Genomic DNA, 27,270 nt, shown 5'->3' with positions numbered 1-27,270 from the left:
TCAGTGTGGTACATGTGTCTGTGTGCATATCAGTGTGGTACATGTGTTTGTGTGAATATCAGTGTGGTACATGTGTCTGTGTGAATATCACTGTGGTGCATGTGTTTGTGTGCATATCAGTGTGGTGCATGTGTTTGTGTACATATCAGTGTGGTGCATGTGTCTGCGTGCATATCATCAATGTGGAGGTCAGAGGACAACTTCTGGAGTCAGTTCTCTTTTTCTACCATGTAGGTTCTGGGGATTGAACGCAGACTATGGGCCTTGGCCTTAAGCACCTTAGCCCACTGAGCCGTTTCATCAACCCCCAAGGAGAAGCTATATTTAAATGATACTATGCAGACTGGACATTGTGCCACAACAAAAATTGATGCTTTTTTTCTTTTTAAATGAAGGAACCTGATAGTTTTGTAGTAGAGAGCCAAGGATCCTAATCTCTAAGGCAAATGCAGGAGCAAGCAGGGGAGGCTGCGCTAGGAAACAAGCGAGTGCCTCTAGAATCCACTCCCATTGTTTCCCCCTTTGTCCTAGAAGAGGCGCTCAACCCCAGCATAACAAAAGATGACTCCCAAGCCTCTCCCACTGTCCACATGGTGTCCAGCCGAGCTGTGGTGAGCAGGCTGCATCAGAAACCAGGAGCTTCCTGACAACATCAAGATGTCCACTTTCCACTGGCCACAAAAACATCATGAGCTTCATCTACAGAGAAGGGACTCAGAAGATTCTGGAATGGGGATGGTCCATAGTACTTCCTTGGAACCACCCACCTGACTCATTCTGAATCAGGGTCACAAGTTATGTTAGCAAAAGGCATGTAATGTTTTTAAAAGTAAATAAATAAATAAATAAATAAATAAGATCTTTCTGGAAATCCTTCCACACAAATAGGTGAAAATCATCACCTAGTAGAAAAATAGTAAAAATTCATACCAGCGGATCAGAGGTAAGAAGCTACAGCCAAACTAGTAAAAGTCAGCCCAATAATGAGACAACACAGACCCCAGAGAGCAAAGAGCCAGCAGAGGCTGTGCACAGCCAGGATACTCTTTATAGGGCCATCATCAGCTTGGTTCAGCACTACTGGACCTTAAAGTCAGTTCTAAGCTTAACTGTTAGGACCTACTGTGTGCTAAGACCAGTGAGGAGGGGACACTAACTGGGAAATCTCCTGAGACCACAGTTCTGACTGATGTAAATGGCTGGAAGCTAGTGGCACATCGCAGCTTCTGTGGCTTGTCCCTGGGAGTCAGTTCTCACCCCATGGAGGCTTACAGGCTGGGTTATGACCACAGGCATTTTCTGGAAGGATATCTAAGGGTTTAGCCATGGTCACCTTTGGGAGAGAGATCAAGACTTGGGAAGGAAGGCAGGAAATGTTTTCTGGAAAGATATCTGAGGATTTAGTAGTGGTCACTTTTGGGAAGAGAGATAGATCAAGAATTGGGAGCAAGGTAGGAAATAGGACTTATTCTAGAACTTTCTACACCATTTAGATTTTATTACCCTGGTCTTGTGTTTCTTCTGTGTTTTAGTAGACATTCTCTCTTTGGCCAAAATATCATTTGGAATAAAAGAAATATGAACAATGGGAAAGGACGGCACAGGCTTGAAAGAGGCAGACTTCAGTTTAGAAACTAGCAAGACCCCCATTTGCACTTCTCTCTTTTCCCCCCAGGCTGTTTTGTGATGTTTCCATATCCTTCAGCGTGTGACCTGGTGACCATCCAGGGCTAAGATGCCCTGGGTCTGGCGGGCTACATCCTGGTCAATGGCACTGTGAGGTCAAGGTCATATTCCTGGGCCCATGTCTCTGTTACAAAGCACAGCACCTGTGAGTCTCAGGCAGTCTCATAGTCTCAGTTCATAGAGTTAGCAGGACAGAATAAAGACTGCTTTAAGTCCTTGCTGCATAGCTCATCAGACTGCTCTACTGGGTGGGTTTGTTCTGACATTAGATGGTATACACCTTAATTGCATGTCTGATTTACAAGATGGGACCGACCCTAAACTGCCAGCCAGGATGGCCTAGAGCTCCAGTAAACAAGATTTTTTTTTTTTTTAAATCTAGGAATTAGGGGAGAAGGAAAGCTGTAGGGTAAGCAAGTTCCCGCTGGTGGATATGACTTAGGAGTTACCTCAAATCAGAGAGATCCACCATCTAATCTGACATTAACTGCTCTGTGGAGAACCTTTGACCCAAACAGAATGCACACCACAGGCCTATGAAAGTTTACCATACATGTACCCAGCCCGCAACAGAGCACCTCCGCAAGGGTTTAATGTGGACATTTTCAAAATGGAAAACAGGAGAAGAAGAAAAAAACCTAAACTAATATGGAAGAAAAAAAAAAAAACCTTGAGAGTCTTTGCTGCAGCCACTGCTATTAAAATACAAAACTGCCTTTCCTTGTGGGAATTTTGTTCAATATAAAGTGCAGATTCAGGTTCAATGTCAAGTCTGGAAAAATACCTTTGTAAAAAACACCCAGAGAGAGAAAGGGTAAGAAAATACTCGAAGTATCTGAACACATAGAATCTGTTCCCCTTGTCTACAGAGGTACATCTTAATTTTACCTCCATGCCTTTTACTCTACTTTTAAAATCCCCTCTGGGGCTGTAAAGCATGACTGGCTTTCTCTTCACTCGCCTCTCCTCAGAAAGTCAACCTGTCTGGAGGGCTTGGCAAAATCCCCAGTAGGGGTTCCCCGAGGAACCCTGCCTTTCAGGGGCTCCTACCCTCTGAATTGTGGCCCCACCGCCCACCTTGGACGGTTCCTCTTGCCATTGTATTACAGACTTTCTTTCTTCTCTTTCTTTTGTAGTTATGACTCCCCTCCTCAGATATTCTTCAAGACTTTTTCTAGAAACTTCAATTTTGGAGTTTCCCTTTCAACCCACTTTAAAATATCCCACTGTTAGAAGTCACTTACAAACAATAAATGCTAACACTCTAGTAAACTGTTTCTCCACCCACCCGAATCTTGGCAGGCAGTTTTTAGAAAGCCACACACTCTTCACAGTCTCCAATTCGGCAGCCTTACATGCCGGGATCTCTTTACCACGTGCCATAAATCAAGCTTTTAACTAAATGTGCTTTTCATGTATTTCCACGGTACATATGGGAGATTAACGGAGGAAGTGGGTTTTCTCCCCTTTTCTTTTTAAAGGGCCACCAAGTAATAGCGGTCTCTCTATGCTGGATTAAGCTGAGCATCCAGAAGGGACCTCACAGATGACAGGGCAGGCGGAAGAGAAGACACTATGGGGAGGGGTGAGTCAAGTTTGTCTTTATTCCTGAGAATTGACACATACCCTCAGACCACAGCAGACTTGAGACACCCTCTGACTCCCAGGCAGCAGATGGAGTCTTCCACATCAGAATAGAAGGCCAGCATATACATACTTCTGTCTTAGATCTAGCCCCACACACTTCCACAACCAAGCAGAAAACCTGCACCACACCAAGCTTCAGAGGGCTTCTGGGGGGTAAATTTCTTTCTCCCTCCATAACAGAAACTAGGTAATCACTCACGTTGTCCCTTAAACAGCCTCTACCTCCTCTAGAGACTCGAATGCCCGATCACAACAGTAAAAGCACCTGACTCGGGTGTTCTGATTCTACTTACAGCTCATCAGCAAAAGTCTAGGGGTAGATCTCAGTCAAAGAAGCATGTCTTTCAGAGGCTGAGAGAAAAGACAGGCTAAGCTGGAGGACAAGGAAAGCCATCCTCCCTACAAAAATGAAGACTCCACTTGGGTCATCCACAACTATCCAGTTGCCCAAATGTTTCCCGGAACCAGGATACTGTAACTCTAGCTTAACTACACCACGAAGGAGATTCCCCGTCATGGTCTTGAGCTGCTAAGCAGGAAGTGAGTAAGAAGTTACTTTCACTGAGCTTCATATACTCTAAGACCATGAATATATTGCCCTGAGAACAGCTTGGGAATTAAGTGTTCCTCCAGCCCACCCCTAATAAGCATGGGCCTCAAAGGCACTATGAAATTGCTCTCTGGTTTTCTCACCTACCTATGTCAGTGGCTGAGGCTAAGAACAAACTCACTACAGTCCCAGGTGAGACTGGGAGATGGGTAGGCTATGGATTCATCAGGACACAGGCAGTCAATAGACAGATGAATCTCCATCTTGCCCTATGCAAACTTCTGGCTCCAGAGAAGAGCTGACATAACCTGGGAAAGCCTGTCAACAAACACAGCATTCCACAGAACAAGGCTTCCTCTGTGCAGCTCTACACCCAGGCCTCACCTCCCCAACAAGGGACTTGTGGAAAACACAGAAAGCAAATCCCTCCACTTGGACTCAGGAGTACACAACAACCACTTCCCAGTGACCACTGATGGTCCAGTTGGGTCACAAGGTGTCTTTCTCTAGGTCGGCTACTGCCATTTAACACTAGGTACTAAGAAGTAGACACAGGCGAGTATGTACCTACAAAATGTCTAGTCCTGGCCTTGGATGAGAGGGATGAATCTTCGTTAATAGGGAGATCCCACAGGCTACCTACCAGCCTGTCCCACCAAAAAGCTGCTTATCTTTCTCCAAGCATCAACGCATATACAATGTCTCCCAAAATTAATGTTTACTAGAAAGACTATAAAGAGTTTATTTGATACAGAAAACAAACAAATAAAACCACATTTTCACCTCAGAAAAATAAAGTGAAATACCTGTTTTAAACAAGTTCGGGGCATCAAAGAGAAAGAAGGATTGAGAAGATGGTTCAGTAGGTAAAACAGCCTGCCTTCCTTGACCTGTGAGCAACCTCCAGCAGCTACATTAAAAAAAAAAAAAAGCCAGGCTTGGTAGCTGACACTTGGAATCCTAACAGGGAGGAGGGGAGGAGAAGGTGGGGCCAATTGGAGCCCTAGGGCTCACAGGCCAGGCAGCCTAGCCTACTTGACTAGTTCCAGGCCAGTGGGTGAGAAACTTAGCACACACACACAAAAAAAAAGAGTAATGAGTGGACAGCACCTGAGGAGTGACACCTAAGGTGATCATTTGGACTCTGCACGCATTCTGTACACACCTACATACCTGAACACACAAGCTTGTGCACACGGAAAGACTACATGAAAAAACCCTAACTTTTCTCCTTCTAAAACAAAGACAAAGATGGAGTGAATGGAGAGAGGCTATGAGCCTCCATGCTGTGCTGGGCAAGGGCCAGGAGGTTCAAACATGGACGCTGCATCATATAGAAGCACGGGCCAACACAAAATAAAGCCTGGGAGTACTGGTCCTCCAGACATGTGATTACCGGCTCATCTGTCGCCAGGTAAAGGCATGCTTGGCATCCCTGTGGTATTCACTCTGTCATTAACCTCTCTGCAGGCCTTTGTGGGACTTTTCCCTCCAGCCACAGCCCAATACCCTCTTTATCCAGATTCACGATAAGCATCTCTTCCTCCTCACAGTGGGCTGTGCTTTGGGAAATCCTTTGGGGAGAGACAGTAAGTACCACACTCCCCCATGACTTCTAGGAAGTGCTGGAGTATATCAGCAGGTTTTCATCCCATTTATCTCCCAGAGACTTATTCATCCAGACAGTCTGGTCCTTACTCACTTTCCTCATACAACGTGACCCTGAAGAAACGTTTCAAAAGGACCTTCAATAACCTTGCAGCCAGTGGCAAATGGGCAGGCTTTCACTGACATGAAACTGGCTTAATTATGTTCTTTTGGTGATGCTGGGGATTGGACAAGCTAGGCGAGCACTCCATCACTGAGCCACACCCCAGCCCAAGAGTCCTAATTTAGGGCCACACACTAAAAGAAGCTGTGCACTCAGTAAATGACAATGAATAAAAGAAAAAAAGGAAGGTAAATAAGAAGAAACTCAACTTTTTCCTCTGGTCAAACGGTATATGAAAAAAAAAATGGACAGCTTAGGTGGAAACAGACAGACAACGAAGAAACTCAGTTGGACAAACAGAAAGGAAGACATGCTGAACACGAGTGCCAAAGGGAACTCAAGGACATCTGTCTTCTTCACACGAAGCAAAAGGAAGAACGCTGCAGAAGGTGTTAATTTTTTTTTTCTTTAAAAGCCGATGGAGTCAACAAAATCGGTGGTCAGATAAGATGACCTGACCGAGCCTGACTGGTTTGATTCCTTGGAACCACGTGGTAGAGGCAGGCACTGTCTCCCAAGTAAGTTGTCCTCTGGCCACCATAGACATGCTATGCCATGTGCATGCCCACATGCAAACACACACACACACCCCTGAGCTACGTAAATATATAAATGTAAAAAGAGGTTTCTTTAATAGTGATGAGGGCTGGAGAGGGGGCTCAGTGACTAGGAGCACTTGCTGCTCTTGTGGGGGACCCAAGTTCTAGTCGCAGCACCCATATCAGAGAGCTCACAACTACCTGTGCTGCAGCTTCAAGGGACCCAATGCCCTCCTCTCTCCCACACACATGTGTAAGCATACATACACAAAAACAAAGATCATTTTTTTTTAAATGATGAAATAATTATGGGTCAATGGCCTATCTACCTCAAGTTATGGATTTTACTTGTTTCCTCTATTCTAAAAAACGAATAATGAGACAGGACAACGCTCCCCTTACTTAAATTGCTCCCCTTACTTAAATTCCTTAAGCCTGAGTCCAGAGGTTAAGGATGGCCCAGGGCTAAGAGATCAGGAGAAGCTGTGAAGGAGTGGCCGAAGGAGTGGCCAAAGGAGTGGCCGTTCAGCCTGAAGCCTTAGCACTATCACGAGCCAAGTGAGAGTTTTACTATTGGACTCTTCCAGCAACTCAGTAGGCAGCTAACTTAACTTTAGCACCATCTTGCTTCTCTAGTCCCCCAAATGACAGTGGCGTCACTCAGAGTAGCACAGCATTCTCGGACTAAAAGGAACCCGCTGAGGGTCTTTGACTTTGCATTCAACAGCTGGCCAATGGCTGCATCTGACATGTGCTGCAAATTATATCTTAAACCTCTACAAGAAACACCTGTTGGAAACGAGGCTTCGAGGAAGTTGACAAGGACCTGCTCAGCCTGTAGTACGAAGCTAGGTTGAGAACAGCCAAGGCCCCATGTCTGAGCCACTACTGGCCTGCTGGTTCCAGTCCATCCCAGAACTTTCCCAGAACCTTGTCCACAGAAAGGGCCTTGCTAGCTGACAGCCCAGGAAAGGCAGGGTTGGGATGAACCCAGAGATTCTTAAGGTATTACACAGTATGACCCGAGGAAGTGCTTAAAATGCAGACTTACAGATCCATTCAAGAACTACTAAATAAGAATTTCTAGGGCAAACTAATGAATCTGCAATTTTAACAAACACTTCCCAGTTCTGTCTACTAAGATGGACAGTGTAACACAGTCCAAGTAGGTCATTTTAATTGCTAATTAAAAAATAGGGACAATCTTATCAGAATCAAGTTCCAAATCCTATCATAAAGATTTACACCCACACTTGCCTGGCCCTTAGAATCCCTGAACAAACACAGAAATCAAGCATTTTTTCTTATCCACCTTTGAAGGGCTTTGCTTTATGGCCCAGTGAAGGTTCTATCTGGCCTTACCTCCCCCAAAGCCAGGCATCAAAGACTAAGCTCAAGGCTAAAGGTAATTTTCTCCCTGTTCTACATAACAATCAATTTATCTGGGGGCTGAAGGACTGGCTCAGTGGTTAATTAGTGCTTGCTGCTCTTCTAGAAGACCAGAGTTCAATTCCCACCATCCATGCAGGGCTGCTCACACTTGCCTTAACTCTAGCGCTAGTGGGTCTTACACACTCTCTCGGCCTCCACAGGCACCAGCACACATGTGCTTAGAACACAAATACACTCATACACACATATACACATAAAACCATCCTATCACTGAATCCCTAGCCACACCTGTAACCTGTAACAATAAACTATAAGCATACGATGTTGTTTCAAAAACCGGACAGATTCAGCCAAGACAGACAGGTTCAGTTTAGAAGAAATCACAGACCACTTTTATGCAAGCATTAGTTCAGGTGTACCTCTATACTCTGTTTCTGATCTCTACATAAAACAGTAAATCAAAGAAAACTAGACTCTCTTTCCTAGTAAGGGTAAAAATTGAACCTAAACACCCTGACTCATAAGGAAGCAATGGACCCCAGATGAAAATGCCTATTCTTCCAAAGAAGGCCTGTCTGTGCTTGAGTCTTCCCACAGGCTCAGAGGGCACAGCCTCCTCTGGCCTCAAGAGTAGCTGCCCACCCCACTGGGCAGCCCCAATCTTCATACTATTGCCCTTTAAAACTAGACCCAACCTACCAACCCCAGAGCAGCATTGTGACTTACTGCTCTTCAGTCCCAACCCAGACTGAAACTCTGCACAGTGGTAGAATTGCCTGCAGTTCTGAAGCTCATAGAAGTTAGAAGGAGAATAAAAGCAGAGGGAAAAGATCCAAGAGCAGGCTGGGTGGTGAAGGGGAGTAAATTTCTTCAAACTCTTTATCTACTTTCTGTTACCTGTCTCCGCAGGGGGATGCGCTTGGTCAGCTTGTGCACAGCTGGCTGGCTGCTGAAGTCTGGTTTCTTGGTCGTGGTCTTCATTCGGCAAAAGATGACTGTCACCACCATGCAGGCAATTAAGAAGACCCCTATGCAGTAAATAGCTATCTCCAGGTAATCTGGGGAAGCTGTGATCTCCTTCTCTCTCACAGGCGCTGGGTTGCAGATCACAGGAGGAGGACAAATAAACAGGCCACAGAGTTAGGATACCAGAGGGATGTATCAAAGCATACCTCAAGAAATGAGACCATCTTATCAAGGGCTTCCTCATCAACAGGTCAATGCAGAAAGATACCCAGATGCAGAGCAGCCATGTGCCTGGGCCTCTCCAATGCTAACAAAGAACCAAGGGTTCTTCAATTTATCACTACAGCGCAGGCAGACACCTCCTCTAGCCTCAGTGGGCATCTGCCACCAGGAAGCAGCTGATACCAAATTGTAATGGGAGACTAAAAGGCCACATTCTGCTAGGCCCCTGGTCAGAGAAGGACACCCAGTTCACCCACCACAGGAGGCCTGTCATTCATGATGGCCACTTAACATAAACCAAACAGAGCTGTTAAAGGGTAATTAATTGCATCCACCGTTGTTTCTAAAGAGATGGGGACAATGCTTGCTAGCTAGGGAGGTGCCGCAAGGGGAAGGCTCAACAGGGCCCCAGAGGACCACAGCTCCACAGGGCTCACTAGTAGGCTGGCCCAAAATGCTTTGATGAGTCCCTTCATACAGTCCAGAATATTATTCAGTTAAACAAACAGATGTATCAACCATGAGATAACCATATATATATATATGTATATATGTATATATCTATATCTCCACTAAAATGTTTGTAAATCCAGTTAAATCCAGTTATATTAACTTGTTACTGAACTGTTTAAAAATATGACGGTACTCCATGTGAGCAGAACTGTTATTAATTTAGCACGTTCTTCTGTCAACTATATCAGTCCCTCCTTAGTCCTCAATTGGTCAAGCCACAAGCAGTGTATTTCCACACATGATTATTTTCAAGCTGCATCTCCTTAAGGGGTAGTGCTGTCAGGCAAATTGGTTAAGAAGTGCCAGGTAGGCACTTACAGAGCGCGGCATTGCAAGTCCAAGCAAGCTCAACAGGAGGGGCATCTCCGTTTCAGGAATAAATACTCACAGAGCAGATTCACAACATAACGAAAGGGCAAGGTGGATGTGACGGTTATTATTTTCAAGCTTATACATTTTAATCAGAGAAACTAATATTTGCAAAGATAGTCAAACCTCTCAGCAGCACAGCACAAAAACGAAATGATCCATCTATTTTTATGAGCTATAAAACAAGCATGCAGTAGGCATGGTACTCTAGAAACAAGGCATTCATAACTGGAGCAGGATAGCATCATGGGCTGCAACCCAGTCTATGCAGTTTTCCAAAGGAAATGTTAGGCAATGCATGAGAGAGAGCAGTATATACCAAGAAAGCTGGACTAGAACAGAGGCATCGGTTAAAGACTTAGACAGCAATGGGCTTTGTTGATGTTTATTTCTCTATGAGGCAGAAATAACATCGAGCCCGAGACAGCACACACATGCTTCTGCAGTAAAAGCAAACCACTCTATCAAGGCATGCAGCAAGCCACCCGATTCCCAAGGTAACACACTGCTTCTGCACACCTCCCTTCAGAGGTGCTTCCCGGGTACCTCAATACAAATCTATCTGCACTCAAATGAGATGTAAGCAAGTTGGACCAAGCGGCATCAGACCACATAGGGGCTTTTAGCAAAGTGGAATTTACAATGGGGAAAAAAATTACTTTGAATTTCACAAAGTAATTTTGACTTCCTCCTTAGGGGGAGTGGGGGATGGGCTCATTGAGTCAACAACTCAACAATTCACTAAGATTATAAGATCCCTTTGGGTTTAAAGGTAACATTTTATTTGACCATTAATTCTAGTATGGGATCTCCTTGTGCATGAATTTCTAAGGCTGTTTCTTGTTCCTGGGCATCATTTGGAACATTTTGGCAGGGGACATCTTTATGCAACGAATAAATGGGGCTATTTCTAAGAACAGAAGCTGTGTTAATTTATAGCAATCAACCAAGGAAAGAGGCCAACCCACAGAGAGAAAGAGCAGTATGTACCTGGCAGAACTGTCAACCATGCAGAGTGAAAGGATATCCCGATAGAATTACCCGCCAAGCACGTATATTCCCCAGCATCCTCAAAAGTAACATTCCGAATATAGAGAACCTCAATCTCTTTGTCCGTGGTGTTAACACCGGCAGCCTAGAAAACAAACGAAGCAAGAAAAGGGCTAGACATAGGAATGATTGTGGAGGGGGCCTTGGAACCAAGAGGCCTCGTCCCAGCAGGTCCAGGGGGTGCTGGCCATCAGGAGATTCCAACTGCAGCCCGTCCACAAAGCCCACAACCGAGAGACACTGAGAGACACCGGCCAGCTCACCTCTGCAGGCCCGTCACCACACCGGCGTCACCACCTAGACATGCATGCAATTGAACACATGGAAAAATCGGCCCACAGAGTCCGTTCTCTTTAAATTTGTTTTCATTTGGATTTGGGGTTGGGTTTCCAAAAAGTTTAATATTCAGAGGGTTAATCTGGGTTCTGGTCCTGTTGGATGCAGACTCCCACTGTGAGTCCACATACCTCGGGCTCCATGGGAACCGGGGTGGGAGGTTGTCTTGGTTACCAGATTCTGGTTAATTTCACTCAAGCTAAAGTCATCTTGCTTTACATATCACTGAAAGAACATGGCAGAAAGCATAATACTGGTAACAGAAAAAAACTGGACTTTTAGTGTGTTTCCTTTTCTAATATAAATATGTCTGTGTGTGAAGAATGAAAACTGAAAGCTCCACCATCTACCTTGACCATCCTCTAGTGTCACATTCACTAGAGGATAACCAGCCTCCAGTTTTGGATAGGATCTGGTATGGAACCAAACCAAAGAACAAACCTTTCATTAGGTGAATCCTATCATGCTAGCACTTCTCTATACAACCAGCACTAAAAAGTCCAGCTTAATAATCAGATAGTGCAGACTCCACAGGCATGCAAACGTAAGGTCCATGTGTACTTGGACACAGTGATCACGGGGAGTATGCAGTCCAAACAAGACAGACCAGAAAGAAGGGCTTGAAAACAGGGTGAGGGTGGAGGATGATCTTTAAGTACTTTGAACATTGTGGGCATTTTTCCATGGCCGCTGGCATGATGCCAGCTGCACCACCAAAGAAAGATGATTATAAATATACCAAGGCCACAAGAGTTATTCTAGAAGCTGCCTGCTGCCTCCCAAAGCACCGAGTCTTTTTAACTCCTATATCCAGTTCTCTTAAAAACAAAAACAAAAACAAAATACACAAACACAAAAGCATTGTTACCTTGCTGTTTGGGCAGGACAGTGAGCCAGGCAGACTGGTTGGCCTGCCCTATATAATTGGAGACCTTACATATATATTCCCCAGCATCCATCTCCGTCACATTGAACAGAGCCAGCACTTCTGCATTGGAGCTATTTATCCCCGAGTGCTAGAACAGACATAGGAAAACAATATAACGGCCAACCAGGAAGGACTCGGTGCTGCCTATGGTCCCACCACCACCATATCACAAGAAAACAATCTCCATTGTGTACATCTAAAGAACTGTGGGAGGGAAGAGAACAAAATAAGTCAAGTGGTGGAGAACAGTAGTGATCAGAGTAGGGCGGAAGAGGTGACCAGTTGGTGGGACGGGTGAGCAGCTCTCCGGGCTGGCCGTCTTTCTCCAGCACTTTGGATCCTGGGTATTGCTGGCTAGAGAGAAGAATATAGGCCGAGAGTTCTTCATGGGCCACCTGTTACTCCTATAGTTGAATAGGAAGACTGATTGTTGAATACTCCCTGGGAGCATGGTAGACAGGCAGACAGTGGCTTAGAATTGACAACACAGACTTAGTTCAGCACCCTGAAGAGGAAGCTAGACCCAAATACTAAAGAGGTTGAAGCCACATTTAAAAGAAAGAAAGAAAGAAAGAAAGAAAGAAAGAAAGAAAGAAAGAAAGAGAGAAAGAAAGAGTACATGAAAAAGTATTTCTTTTAATACAAAGGGAAGGAAATTCTCCTCGCTCATTGTTTTACAGATGCAAAAAAAAAAAAAATAGCCACACACACACACCATTTACTCTCTAGACCACAGAAAAATCATAAAAGGTGAGAGAGAGGTTTTTTTTTTTTAAAACAAAAGTTGAATTGTTTCTAACTACTAAAATTTGACTCAAATGTTATATCAAGATAGCATTAAATATCCTAAAGCAACATCAGACAAACATTAGTACTCTGTCTAGAGCTTTCAATTTATTTCCATTTACTCCATCCCGTTTACTCTCTACATCGCCTTGTGAGCAGTACCCCGCCCCAGCTTTAGCGTCTCCTCAGGGCTAATAAACAGCAGAATTCTCTGGTTCCAAGTACAGAAGCACCTCCCCCACTCCACAGCCCCCTCCAGGAACATTAGTAACAGGCCTAATGGCTGCTCATTCTCTAATACACTCTACTGGCTAGTCCATAAAGAGAGCCATCTCTGAAATCCAACAGGAAATCAAAGACCCTGGCCAAACCTCCAAGGAAGCCCTCACCGCGGGCCCCTTGGGATTCAGAGAGTTCTCACCTTCAGGACCTTGAGGTAGGGCAGCCCATCAGGCCCGTATTTACTGCCGTTCTTTTCCACGTGCTTGATCCACTGGATGTGGGGCTGGGCATCACTGTAAACCTTGCAGACAAACTCCACGTCCCCTCCGACCACCGTGGAGGCATTTGCAGGCAGTCCAGCTTGGAGGATGGGCCGGTGTGGTGATCGCTCTGATGGAGACAGGCCATGGGAGGGGGGAGAAAGAGAGAGCAGTAAATAAGTTGTGTTGTCCAGAAGGCTGTAGGGGGAACTCAAGCCAAAAAGGCCTCCGTCTGCTGGCTGACTCCATTGGAATAACACGGGGGCCCCATGCACAACACAAATGACTTCAAAGCAGATCACTGAAGCACAACCCTTGTAAAGGATAACTTATTTAGAGAATCAGAAAAAGAATGCATTACACTGTGAGTTATAGACTACCTAATGAACAAGGGGAAATTCTTTATTGTGGCAACCCGAGAGACAGATGGAGCTGGTAGAAGGCCACTTATTCACTTATTTGGCTTGAGATGATGCCCAGATTCACTTTAAACATGAGGTAGAGAGCACAGGCAAGTGACACAGCTAACTCGTAAGGCTGTGTTGACTATTAAGAGAGGTTCTCCCACGTATGATCTCTTCCAGTCAGCTGCTAAGATACTCTGGGAAGTCTTGTGCTCCCTGCTTTAAAAAGCAAATTGGAAACCAAAGCTCCAAGTGAGATGAAATCAAAGTTACTGGATCCCTCTTTTTATCACGACACAGACTCCATTCAAGTGGTTCTTTCTTTAGTCATTCATTCATTTGACAAGTTCCGAGCTTCACTGTGTGCCAGGCACCAGACGTATAGAAGTAGATATTCCTTAGTGTATTGTGATGTGGCACTAAAGAAACACAGGGAACAGATGCCTGTTTCCAGGCTAAATTTCATAGTGCTAGAGGAGGCTCCACAGGAGGGATGCTTGGCCATTCCTTTCTAGCCTTACTGAGAATATTCTCAAAGAAGCACATTTCTCTTTGTCTTATATCAGAAGGTTCTGCTCCAGATGAGAGGTCTTCTAGGCAGAAACCCATAGAGGGATCAGGTCAGGCTCTGCCTGCACCTACATATGAGGTCCCTAAAGAACTAGGTAATGCCCAATTAAAAGTTGACTAAGGAGTTTCTCCAAAGACATATAAATGGCTAACAAGCAGCTTAAATGATCAGTAATAGTTAGGAAAATGCAAATCAAAACTATCGTTAAAGAGATAATAAGAGAAGTACAGTTGAGGGCCTGGAGAGCAAACCGCAGTACCACTGCTGGTGGGAATGCAATTGTTAAGGTAAGGACAGGAAGCTGGGATTAAAAAACAAAGCAGTTCATCTGATCCAGCAACTCTCACTTCAGTGAAGCTGAGAGATACAGCCATCACAGGGCTCTTCACAATAACCAAGATTTTAATGTAATCAACACTCTCAATGCCCATCAACAGAAAAATGGGTAAAACAAAAACTCTGGTCTCTATATACAATGGAAAAACTAACCCGATTTAAAAAGAAGGAAAACATGCAATTTGATGCCAACTGACAGCAGGAGTGGATCTGGAGGACATTATGCTAGGAAAACTATGTCAGTCACAGGACAAATACTATGCGATCCCACTTATAAGGAGGGATCCAAAACTCTCAAATTCATATATCAAAAGAATAGAATTGTGGTGGCCAGGAATGGAGAAGAGGAGAAATGGAACCACTAATCCCAGAATATAAACTTTAAGTCACATAAGATGAATACATTCTAGAGATCTGGTCTACCTATGTTGGAAGATAAGGGTCTACACACTTAAAGCTACACTAGGAATTAAGTCACACATTACTGCTCTTACAACAATATAATGAATGCTGAACAAATGAATGGATGTTTGAGAGCAAAAAAGAATTAACTAACGGAGTGAGCTGCTGTCTAATCTCAAATACAAACACACTGTGATTACAAAGTTACTAGAACCTTCTTCACAGCGGCTCTATCAATAGCCACATGCACCCTGGTTACCAATCCGTCCCCAAATATATGCTTATATACTCAAACCCTTCTCTTCTTTCTCCAACAGAGAGTTTCACTGTCCTAGCTTAACAAATACAATTCAGGCAGAGCAGAGCACAATGGCACACATCTTTCACCTCAGTACTTGGAGGCAGAGTCAAATGGATCTCTATGAGTTCGAGGCCAGCCTGATCTACACAGTAAATTCTAGACAAGGCCAATGTAGTAAGACTTTGTCGCATAACAACAACAAAACATAGCTAAAAAATAAGAAGAACCCTACACACCAGCAGCACTGCCACCAAACAGCCCACCATATCAAGGATGGCCCTCTGTTTGAGATTCCTGGGCACTGGGCTGGAAGGAGAAAATCAGAATGATAGATCTCTATCTATCTCTCTGTATTGGGGCCTTTCCTATTAAAATATCATCCTGTGGAATTTGCTGAGCCAGCGCCAGACCGTATACAAATTGACTGTACTCCATAAGATCATTGCTGGCCCTTAAGAAACTTTGTTAAAAGAGAGAAAAAGTTGGAGCACATTTCATTCTGGAATCTTCCATCACTTCATAGACACCTACATTGCCATGCAATAAAGATAAAAATTTCAGAGCCCCCCAAAGAGTCATCCATCTCCTCCTTTATCACCCGTGTAGAACAACAGAGAAGTTAGACTGTTCATTATTGTGACTGGAAAAAGAATCTCAAAGCTTCATTTCTTCATCCATCACAGGAAACCCTCTACTCTGTGGGATGATATGCTGCTTCTGGAATGGGCCAGAGGAACTTGGGCGCCACAGAGAATGACCAAGGTTTGCTTTAATCCCAGCTGGGCCCTTTAAAATGGGGAGAATAGAATTAAGTCCCTGTATTCATGTCTCCTCTGTCTCTATCAAGTATACGTACCAGGAAATCTACCAGCAAGATAGAAGCTGACCTCTGGGCTGGTTGCTGCCAGCCAAACTCACAAATATGCTTATTTCTACCTGTCAAATACCAAGAAGGTCATTTCCTTCCCATAAAAGGAGGAGTTGTAGAGCCGAACAGAGGGCTCTGTTGATCTAGCGCCTTCTGCATAAGCTTGCGGTCGTGAGTTCAATTCTCTAGACCATGTATTTAAAAAGCGAAGTGGGATAGCACCTGGCTGAAACCTAAACTGGAGAAGTGGAGACGAAAGGTCTTTGAAACTCACAGGCCAGCCTAGACAAATCTGTGAGTTCCAGGTTCAACGGGAGTTCCTGTCTAAAATATAATAATAATAAAGTTGAGAGTGACTAAGAACATCTGCTTCTAGCCTCCACATGCACACATGCACACCTGTGTGTTTGCACATGTCTGTTCATGTGTGTGCATGTGAGTGCAGGTCACGAGGGCCAGAGGAGGGTACTGGACCCCCTGAGAATGGAGTTACATGCAGTTCTGAGTACCCATCATGAGTTCTAGGTACTGAAATTGGGTCCTCTTCGAGAGTAGTACACTCTTTTTGCCACCAAGCTCTCTCTCTCAAGCCCCAGGGAAGGAATTTTAGTTATCAGTTCATTCCCTGCCTTGGTTTTCCAATTTTGCATTCATAAACATGCTTTTATGCATGTATGCATGCGTGTGCACGAGTGCTCGTGTGTATGCATGGACAGTGTAACTTTCCTTGGAAACAAAAGTACTATAAAAATCTTTAAGATTCTGAGCCAGATTACAGGATGTCATTGCAAGCCTTTTTCATTAGCCATACTTGTTTCTAATAAATCATCTCACATGCAAACACTACACACGTAATACCAAATAACACTGCCCATGAACAAGGAGTGCTTTCAGAACACATCTCCCGCACCAGCCTTGGGCAGGGAATCGGTCGCTGGGGTAACACTGGCAGGGCCTGGTCCAGAGTTTGCAGTCTTGTTTTTCTTGTGGTCAAAGGGCTGCTGAGCTCTGGTTATTAAGTTATTCCAAGCTATCCGGACTATTTTCACCCAAAGGGAAAAAGGAGACCTTTGCAATGGTTCAGTGTTATTGCATTTGCAAATTATGGCATATTGAACGTTATAGCTCTCAGTCTTGAATTCATCTTTTCAAATTTTCTCACCTTATACAAAATAACCTCCAAACTACCAGCTCTCCCCTCTCAGCACTTTCACACTTTGAGCAGAACAAACTGAAAGTACAGTTGCTGCGTAATAGAAACCTTACACCATCTTCCAAAACTTCTTACAGCTGCGCTCAGTATAAAATGAAACCTCAGAGAACGTTATTTAAAATGTTTTTAAAAAGTCAGTAGGCCTCATGTTTCATTTCTCCACATCAGGCTTTGATTTCCTTTGCAACCTTAGTCTCTGCCCTTAAACAAGTCGAAGAATGAGGCCTGAAACGTCTTGGAAAAGGCCCCAGGATGCCAGCATCTGCCATCTTGTTCTTCTCAGCCATCGATCTGGTGTCACCCTGAACAACAGCTATTGGCATGGCAGGGCTGGGGGTGCACACCTGTGACTGCAGCACTCAGAACCCCGAGACAAGAGGAACATAAGTTCAAAGTCAACATGGGAAACATAGTGAGACCTTGTCATGGGGGTGGGGGACACAAAAAGCACCCACCAGGAAGTTGATGGAAGTATTTGGAGAGCTTCTGGAAAGCTGGGGTGTAAGCAAGTCAGATGCTGGTGAGGAGACCTGACACAGGTGGCCCAGTGCAGCCTTCCCAGTGGGCACAGAAGAGGGTAGGGCTTCCAAAAGCTCCCTTGAACCTCATCTAGCCCCAGGCAAATCAAAGTGCACCGGTTTGCAGCTTCTCGAAGTACACTGAAGTAAAGGGATTAGGCCTGGGAATTATTTCTGGACGAGAGACTGAAGCCCATTGCTGGCTCAGCTCTTCCGTGTGACAACAAAAATCACATCTCCTCCAGCAGGCAGGATTTACAGAGAGGCCAGCTTCTCTTCTAGCATGTTGAACTCTCAGATATTATAGAAAACACATTTTTCTTTTGCTAGAGGAATGAGTGAAATAAATACAAGGAAGGGGGCTAGGCCCACAGACAGCTTACCTCTACTTCTGGACTGCAGTTTGAAAATAGTTAGAATTTGGACTCAGAGGCTGCAGATCCGTGGACCCAAATGGCGAGGAAGGAAGGGGGAGAGCTTTCAAATAGCCTTTGAGGCCCCTGTGTGAATTTCAAATTAAGACACAGTGGAAAAGCAGTCCAAAGGGTGGGGCCATGGCCAATGGGACAGTTGACCGCAGCTCTGGAATGAGGTTCCTTTGAATAAATGCTTAGTAAATACAGCCTAAAGTGTTTTAAAAAAAAAAAAATTCATGCCCTCCCGCCTGTCTCTCTCTCTCTCTCTCTCTCTCTCTCTCTCTCTCTCTCTCTCTCTTTCACTCACCCTCCGGCCCCCTTGCTTCAAGTGTCTACTTCACCACAGCAGAAAGCCCAGCTGCTGAGAGACTACATAGACGCATTAACTCTCAAGCCTTGCTCTGTAGCTGGGAGCCGAGACCCAGCCAAAGAGAGGAGAGGGACAACAGCCCGCTTCATTCCAAGATTATTATGGAGCTGTGGGGAGGGGGAAGGGAGAGGGGCAATACCTGAGTGACGGAGAATAAGTCTTTGTTAATTGACCATTGGAACTTGATAACATGTCAGGACTCCTCTGGACATACTGATGTGTTTGCTTATGATAGAGCTCCAACTTCTGCTGTGACAAACAGAGGCCTCTGATCTACAGATGCCGGTAAACAGGTATCTCAGCAATCAGAGGACCGGGCTCTTAAATCATACCTATAAATTAATCAAGCCAAGGGCCCCAAGTTTCCAGCATGCCTCAGTCTCCTGAGTTTTTCTTCTCAAAAGTTAAGCAGCACTTATCACTCCCTGCCCCGCTCCCCAAAAGCTGAAAGCTACTTTCTCTGGCAGCGAGTCTGAAGCCGTGCCGAGTTCCCAGGAAGGCCCTGGAAGCAGCCAGTGTCCTCTTGGGAAACCCATCCATTGAAGGATAACCTCGCCTGCTCTATCCTTAAATCAATATCAAAATTTAATTGGCCTTCTTCTAAAATGGCGGTTTCTTAGCAACTGCAAAGGGCCAGATAGAGAAAGAACAGTCTGCAATTTGCAAGACAAGTAAAAACAAGAAAGAAGTCTTTTTTCTAAAGTCAGCTTGACTTTTCTCTCAAGAACGCACTAAACCAGTTGGTGAGGCATGACTATTAGGAGAGGCAGCCATCAAAGCACTGGTGTTTAGGGCCCAATAACCTGCTAAAGCCTTCATGCTCGTTCCAATTAGCAGAATGAGTTCACTGCCCTGTCAGGCCTCTGCTGACATATTCACACCGGCCAGGCTCAAGCCAGTTGAATTCTGAGTTTGGTTTTGTTTTCTCACCTCTAGATATCAGCACAATAGATGGTCAGAACTAAAAGTGATCAGTAGGGAAGGTAGTGCTGGGCTCAAGGGAGCACTATACTTTCAGAATAAGTGCTGTGCTCAGGACAAGGATATTAGTGCATAGTCGGTCTGGCCTCCCCTCCTCTGTCCCTCCCTGCCCCCACTTCCACCCCCATACCTCCCACACGCATAGCTCTGGAACTTATTATGTAGACTAGGCTGGCCTTGAACTCAGAGATCTGTTTGTCTCTGCCTCTCAAGTTATTTACTTTTGAAATGCAGGATCTTGCTCTGTGGCCTGAGCTGGACTTGAACTCGTGAGCCTCCTACCTTGGCTCCTCCAGTGTTGGGTGGTAGGCATGCACCAGGAGACCTAGTGTTCTTTATGGCTTTTTCCTTCTTTCTCTTTCTTTTCCCCTGTCTTCTTTTGTATGCGCACACAACACCCATGTGTGCAGGTCTCCGCACCTGTGTGGAGACTGGGTGTGTCTCCCTTGGCTACTCTCTCCCTGAGTACTGTATGTATGATATATGTGAGGAGTGCACACTTGCCATGGCACTGTGTAAAGATGGTTCTTGCCTTCCACATTACATGGGTTCCAAAGATCAAACTCAGGTCATCAGGAGTGTACGGCAAGTACTGTAACCACTGAACCATCTCACCAGCCAGATTTGGGAGCTCATCAACTGACTGGGTTAGCTGGTCAACAAAAGCAAGAGGTTCTCTAATCTCTGCCTCCCCAGCTTTTTTGCATGAATTCTGGGGATCTGAACCCATGGTCTCATGTTTATACAATAAGCACTATACCCACTGAGCTGTCTCCCCAACCTCTGCCCAACCTCTTCCCTACCTCTCCCTACTTCTGTATTACTTTAAAAAAAAAAAGACTTGTTTTGTTATTTTTAATAATGTGTGTGTACACATTATTATAGGGAGGGACAGAGTATGTGCACTTAAGACCTCTGAGACACCAGATCTTCCAGAGCTGGAGTTCCAGGCAGGTGTGAGCCACCTGATATGGGTTCTTGGAACCAAACTGGGGTCCTCTGCAAAAAGAGTATGCACTTTTAACCACTGAACAGTGCCTGGCTTACTGTCTTCCCCTCTTCTGATCTTCACTCCTGTTGCAGTGGGTAGCCATCCTCCCCCACCCCCACCCCACCCCGTTCCAGCAGGTAGCCACCCCTCCTGTTGGAATATCTGCCTATGCAAAATCTTGCAAGAATCAGGCTAGGGCTCTGGCTGCCTCCAAACCACCCCCACCCCAGACCCTCTCCTGCACCTTTGTAAAGTCTGAGAAACAAGGTTGTTTAGGAAGTGATGAGTGTCTCCCCTCCAGTGCCGAAATCCCAAAATGACTTATGAAGGGTGCAGCATGCAAAATGCTAGAAGCAAAACAGCACTAATTCCTTTGTGCTTGCTCACTGGCGTGGACAGGCAGAGGGAAGGGCTGGCTGGGCTCGGGCCTGTGAAGACCCAGAAATGTAGAAGAAAAATGCCCTAATGAATGCCACAAAGGACAACTGGCTTGGAATTGAGCGCCTTCTACCTGCTGGGTTGTCCATTTAGATCTTCTTAGGCAAATTATAGAAGCAGAGCTCGGTGTCATTTATACCCCAAATGTTTAAGACACCCTTGAGCTCTGTGGCTTCAGGGGTACAACAGCACTGATGTCATGTTTTGATTCAAAAGGGCCTCTGCTTTTCTTACAGGAGACTTGGCTCTAGGGAGGTAAACAAGATTCAGGAGACAGACAGGGATGATGTTTTGAGTATGTTAAATATCACTAAACCAGATCATCAAAAACAGTTTAAACTGGCCAGTTTTATGCTATACATGTAGCCCAGGCTAGCTTCAAACTGGCCATATTGATGACCATGCCCTTAGATTTCCGATCCTTCTGCCTCCTCCTGGGATTACGGGTGCATTCTACTAGCACACTCAGTTTCTGTGGTACTGAGGGTGAGACCTGGAGGTTCATGAACACAAGACAAGCACTCTACATCTGAGCTACATCTCCAACCCACCCACAGCTTGTGTGGCTTGTGTGTGTGTGTGTGTGTGTGTGTGTGTGTGTGTGTGTGTGTGTGTGTTTTAGAGAAATGTGACAATATCATTGAATTAATTCGGTTTATTCCTAGGGGCATGACAAACCCACTCTCTTAGTGAAGTCTACTATCCTACCTTGTTCCCTTTACTAAATGACAGTTGTTCTTTCAATACCAAGTCTACACAAGGTCCCCGCTACACTGGCCTTTGGTGTGGATGCTGATGTCAATTCAGACGTCAGATGTCCACAATCTCCCTCCTGAGGAGCAGAGGTAAACACAGCTGAGATCCACCCCACTGGGCAGGACACCATAAAACCCTGCACCCCACTAGCCTAAGAGGAGCAGCACAATTCAGGAATGTGTGATTTTAGCTGGTGTGTGCAGTGCCGGGCTGCCCTCACAGGAAAAGCGTGCTGGACAAGGTTTTGTTCTTTTTAAATTGCTCAGGCATTAAATACATCCTCTTGTCAGAAAAGTTGAACTCCAGATTAGACTCTATTTTTTTCTCATGTGATTTGCAAAGAACCAAAATGGGACTCACTGGAAAACCCCCAAAGCCAAAATGCAATGCCGTAGGTTTCAAATGCATGCAAATAGCTATCTGAAAGGATCAAGCTAACCTATTTTTAGAAATACATCCTAGAAAAGTATTCACACAGGTGTCCAAGAAATAGATGTGTACCAGGCTTGTAATGGTCCTGTTGTAATGGAAAAGGGGGGGTATGCACAACCTAAATATGATGACACACTACGGCTCTGTCAGCAGCATATGGGCCACAAGGATGAGCTGAAATAGACTGGAATGTGTAGACACAAAGACAATTTGGCTTCCATTATCAGCTTCCACCATTTCAAAAAAGCCTTCCTTAGAGGAAGTCCGGAAAGCTTCATGCTAATCCCTCAGATGATGCCTTAGTTCGCTCCTGGGGTGGATCAAGCAGAAGGAAAAGCTCTTAGCACATCTGAGCAAACAAGAAATGTCTCCCTCAGGTACAGACAACACGAGAAGCTAAAAGATCAACTGTTTGTTTTCCTAGCACCAAAACGGGGATGCTCAAGATTGCTCGTAGCTCACAATGCACTCAAGTAGCAGAAAGGCTCGGCAGCATCACCCGGATCCCAAACGCTGCACGGCCAAGACAGAGTTCAGCACCACAATACAACGTGGACAACGTTCTAACCTCTCCCTCCAAATCAACACTGACGATATAATGACATACTCCCCCTCCAAATCAGGACAGGGACTTCCTCACAGCCTCCTCTTTCTTCACAGAAGAACAGAGCACCATCCCCATGTCAACACCAGTGTCCTTGGTCACCTCCTCTCACAGCCTCCTGCTTTGAACCTGCTGTGTAAAAACTACACCAGTAAAAAACATACCCTTTCAGATCAAATCTCCTATGTTAGCAGCACACCCTGGCCACAGTCTCCCTTCTCCTTGTCTGTGGACATAAAAACCAAACAGGATGATGATGAAGAGCTCAATAACGTTAGCAGGGTGTGCTAAGGGAAAGGGAGTCCATGAGGGCAAACCTGTATGTATCACTTACTAGGGGAAGAACATGGTACCACGGCCATACTGCTAATAAGAGCTGGCATAAGACTCAATAACATGGCCCTTTGGTTCATAGAGGCAGATGCTGATTAAGCTGTATGAATCCATGTATTTAAAAACTCTGAAGTTCCTCTGTTTCAGAATTTGAAATATGTTAAGACGCCTCAAACTCAAATATAAATTGCTCATGCACTAGTTTCTCTGTTACAGGGTAAATGTGTTTTATAGAAAATGCTTGGGGCTAGAAGTGCTTCGAGTTAGGGCATTTCTCGGATGTCAGGCTATGCATGCATCTGTTTTACTGGTTGGACGTCCGTATTTCTAAAACCCTGAAATCCTAAATTCTCCAAAATCTGAAACTTGTAACATGACAATCCTTGACTAACAATACAATAGAGAATTATAATGTTTTGGTGGCTGGATTTGCAGATTAGAGATGTTCAACCCAAGGGGCCCATTACCGAGCACACTGCTGCTGCCGTCTATGAACACATCCTCAAGCTAAGCTTGCTCCCAGGCTGCGTGTGGTTCAGTCTACCTGCTCCCACCTGCACTTTCTATGCACGATCCCAGGAAAAGGCCATCTTCACACAGAACTAACTGTAGGACATTAACCTGACCGTGACACTTCTACATCCTCTGAGCTCCTATCACAGATTCCATGCCAAAGATCAGACAGCCAACCAAACATTGGCCCTCTTTGTCAATCACCTTTACCAGGACTCTTGCCAGAACTGAGAGGAATCAATAACTTTCTTTCCTCAACTGTAGGGTCAAAGGACTTCTGAAGGTCAGCAGGAACAGAGCAAAAACAGACTATTAACCACGCACTGATAGATCCCTACCAGATTGGCACCTACAAGCTACCATCTGCGAGGGCTGACTTCTTCCAGGAAAGCACTCATTTGCCAGGCAGCGTCTTTGAAGCAGCTGACCGCCGACCAGTCTGTGCCCCTGGAAGCCCTGTGGTAAGGCAGGAATGTGGAGCCACTCTGGAGCAATGAAATCTCATTAACCGGCTTTGACCTCAGGGAGTTTTGAAATCCCCATCAAGAAAGTACTAAGCCTCAGCACCCCAGTAATGAGGAATAGGCTGAGTGTGTATGTCTCAGCCTCGAGACAGGTGAAGAAGCACAGGACTGCCTAATAAGAGTGACGATGACCCCGTGCCATGATTTAGAGCCCTGTTCTTATAGCAAATCTTTCTTGGCTGGGTGCAAAAAAACAAAGCATGTTGTTGCCCATCATGGTTTGAGTCAGGAACGGCCCCCATAGGCTCCAGTTTTGAATGCTTGAATCCCAGCTGGTGGCACTAGTTTGAGGGCTGGTTGAGGCCTGGTTGCCAAAAGTAAGTCTCTAAGAATGGGCCTGGCCACAGATCAACGGGGACATGTTTCCTGCACACTGCTACTCTGGGCCTAAGATTCTGTGTCCATTCACAAAGGCTCTCACTCACTGTGAACTATCACCTGCATACAACCTTACCCCTCAGCTCACCCACAAAAGAGGGCTTTCTACCTCCCTCCGTCTAGGTTTTCCAAATCCAGGGCTGGCAGAGAGAGACAGCTCACAAGTAATGAGGTCAAGCTACACAAGAAATGGGACAGTGTCCACTGGCAGCAAGATCAGAAATATAGACAGATCTAAGTGAAGCCTGGAGGTCAGGAAAACACTGGAGGGCCTCTGGGGGTCCCAGTGCTGAAACCCAGCTGGTGCTGGGGGAACATAAGGCTTACAACCAAGAATGGAAGGAAAGTCAGCGTTCCGTGTTAAAACCTCTAGACCTGGGTTAGGAGTCATTTAAATTCTCTACCCAAGATCCCTCCCCTGTCACATCAAGCTCTAAAGAAGCCAGTCAGATGGAAACCAAGACTCATATAAGATCAGCAGAAATCAAGGAGATCCTACTAGTGGCAGATTCTATAATGAACTCAATGGCTAAATAAGTTACTATCAAACACCTTATCACCACACCTTTATTTTTATCCATATAGCCCAGGTTGGCCCCAAACTCACTTTGTAGCCAAAGATAACCATGGGCTTCTAATCCTCTCCACAATTACTAAGATTACAGATGTGCCACACTATACCTGGTCATATGCAGTGCGGGGCGGGGGAGAGAGGGTCAGACATAGGACTTCAACACGTATGCTGGGCAAGCTCTCTACCAACTGAGCCACACCCCCATCCCGGCCCCTACTATCACATCAAGGACTTGAACACTATTCCAGATCCACAAGCAGATCCCAAGTTAGATAATAAGGCTCTTCTGATCCCTTCCTCACTGCTATGAGATCACACCAGAGCCTTTGTCATCCTAGCCTCCGAGTAGCAAACCGATGCTTTGTGTAATTTCTTCCTCTCACTGGAGACTGCCAAAGGCTCCAGGCCAGAGGTCAGCCACACGGCAGGGCTTAACAGTCTGTGCCTAGAAGAAGCAGAACTTCATTCTTCTTGAATACACACCTGAGGTGCTCAGCACATGCTGCCAGGCTGTGTCCCATCACGTCTAGAGCTGAGCTGTGGAGGATTTGTGTCAAGAGCTAGCCAACAGTGTCATTCTGGCCTGCCAGTGACAAGCCAGGACAGGACTGGTGGTAAAGGCTGAGCCACCTCCACCCAGCCAGAAGCAAAGGACAGCAAATGGCAGCCCTAACCATCCAATACCTAAGGTGGGAAATGAGATTTCAGAGAATTTGTTTAAACTAATAAGGGATCAGACATGTCGTTTATACCTCCACTGCACTCCACCCACCCTCATACCAAATATCAGGAGAAAAGAGTCACCAGTAAGTAGCCAGTAGACTCTGGGAAAACAGAAGTATAATGGTTCACAAGAAAAAAAGGCTCACGATTCAGAGCCAAAGGGGCTTCATGAGTGAAGAAGGGCACTAGCACCTCACTTCTTCATATATATGCATGTATGTATGTATGTATGTATGTATGTATCCTTGCATATGTGTGGGTCCAAGTGTGTATGTACCTGTGGCAGTCTGAGGTTCATATCAGGAATTTCCTTGGTTATTTTTCTACCGTATTCTTTGTGAAAGGGTCTTTCTAAGTCGGAGCTCCTGGACACAGCTAATCTCACTAGCTAGCCTACTCAGGGGATCTGTCTCCACCCTCCAAGGCTGGACTTGCCATGCTGACCCAGCATTTACCTGGATTCTAAGAATCCTGTCCACTAGTCCTCAAGTCCATTTGCTTGGCAAGTGCTTTACCTACTGAGCAATCTTCCCCCTTGCCTAAAACGAATCTTCTGAATTAGAGCCAAGGGGACCAGGTCTGAGATGCCTACTGTAGTGACTTCTCCAAGTCCTTGTACAAATCACTGACCCCTGCTGGGCCCAGATCTCCTTATCCTTGAGATGGGGCAAGGGAAGGAAAGAGTAGTAAGGATACTCTATGATCCTCTGCAAGCCAAGCAACCAAACCAGTCTAAGATGACAACATTACCCAAAGCTGCAAAGTCAGCAGGCAAGAGAACTTCACCCACTGGTCCCCAGATGGCACTCAGTTTGCCTAAATAAGACTTGTGGGGCTCAGGAGATGGCTCCGTCAGTAAAATGCCTGCTTTTCAAGTATGAGAACCTGGATTTGATTCCCACAGACCCATGTAAAAAAGCCAAGCATGATGAGGTATGCTTGCAATCCCAGAGCTGAGGTGGCACAGACGTGCTGACTGGCCAGCTCAAGGTCACAGTGACAGGCCTTGTGAAGAGGAGGAAGAACAGGAGGAAGAGGAGGAAGAGAAAGAGGAGGAGGAAGAAGAAGAAGAGGGGGAGGAGGAGGAAGAAGACTGAAAGGCTCCCATGGACTAGATCAGAAGCTGACCTCTAGCATCCACACACTCCTAGACACGTTAACACACAACACAAATGCGCGTGCACACACAGTAACTAACAAAAGTTTGTTTGGGACTAGCAAAAGTTATTAAAGGGTAATCCTCGTGGGGACATTTGTTACAGCAGTTTTAAGGCACGAATACGGCCATCAAACAAGTGAGACAAACATCTTCTTTCCAATGTTGCTGGTTATAATGCAGGTTCAGAAGAGCCCGACAGCTCTCCTGGTGCCCAGATGTTTCTGCCAC

General features: G+C 45.4%; 1 protein-coding gene across 10 annotated transcripts in view; it reads right to left on the bottom strand.

Annotated features, from left to right (window-relative positions):
- The window catches only part of Fgfr2 (fibroblast growth factor receptor 2), a 111,444-nt gene that overhangs the window by 32,281 nt on the left and 51,893 nt on the right, over positions 1 to 27,270 (bottom strand). For 4 of the 10 annotated variants that reach the window (XM_028769384.1, XM_028769380.1, XM_028769387.1 and 1 more), the window contains 3 exons: positions 13,177 to 13,367; positions 11,910 to 12,057; positions 8,477 to 8,679 (listed from right to left, as the gene is read on the bottom strand). In XM_028769384.1, the coding sequence (XP_028625217.1) occupies positions 8,477 to 8,679; positions 11,910 to 12,057; positions 13,177 to 13,367 (542 nt within the window). Of the gene's footprint in view, positions 1 to 8,476; positions 8,680 to 10,645; positions 10,791 to 11,909; positions 12,058 to 13,176; positions 13,368 to 27,270 lie in introns of all 10 variants that reach the window. The other 6 variants (XM_028769381.1, XM_028769388.1, XM_028769386.1 and 3 more) reach the window with 3 other exon arrangements.

The sequence above is a fragment of the Grammomys surdaster genome, unplaced genomic scaffold (assembly GCF_004785775.1).
Source record: "Grammomys surdaster isolate TR1022 unplaced genomic scaffold, NIH_TR_1.0 192, whole genome shotgun sequence".
Classification (NCBI taxonomy): Eukaryota; Metazoa; Chordata; class Mammalia; order Rodentia; family Muridae; genus Grammomys; species Grammomys surdaster.
Note: the sequence above shows the minus strand (reverse complement) of the source record. Positions and strands in the feature narration are given on the sequence as shown.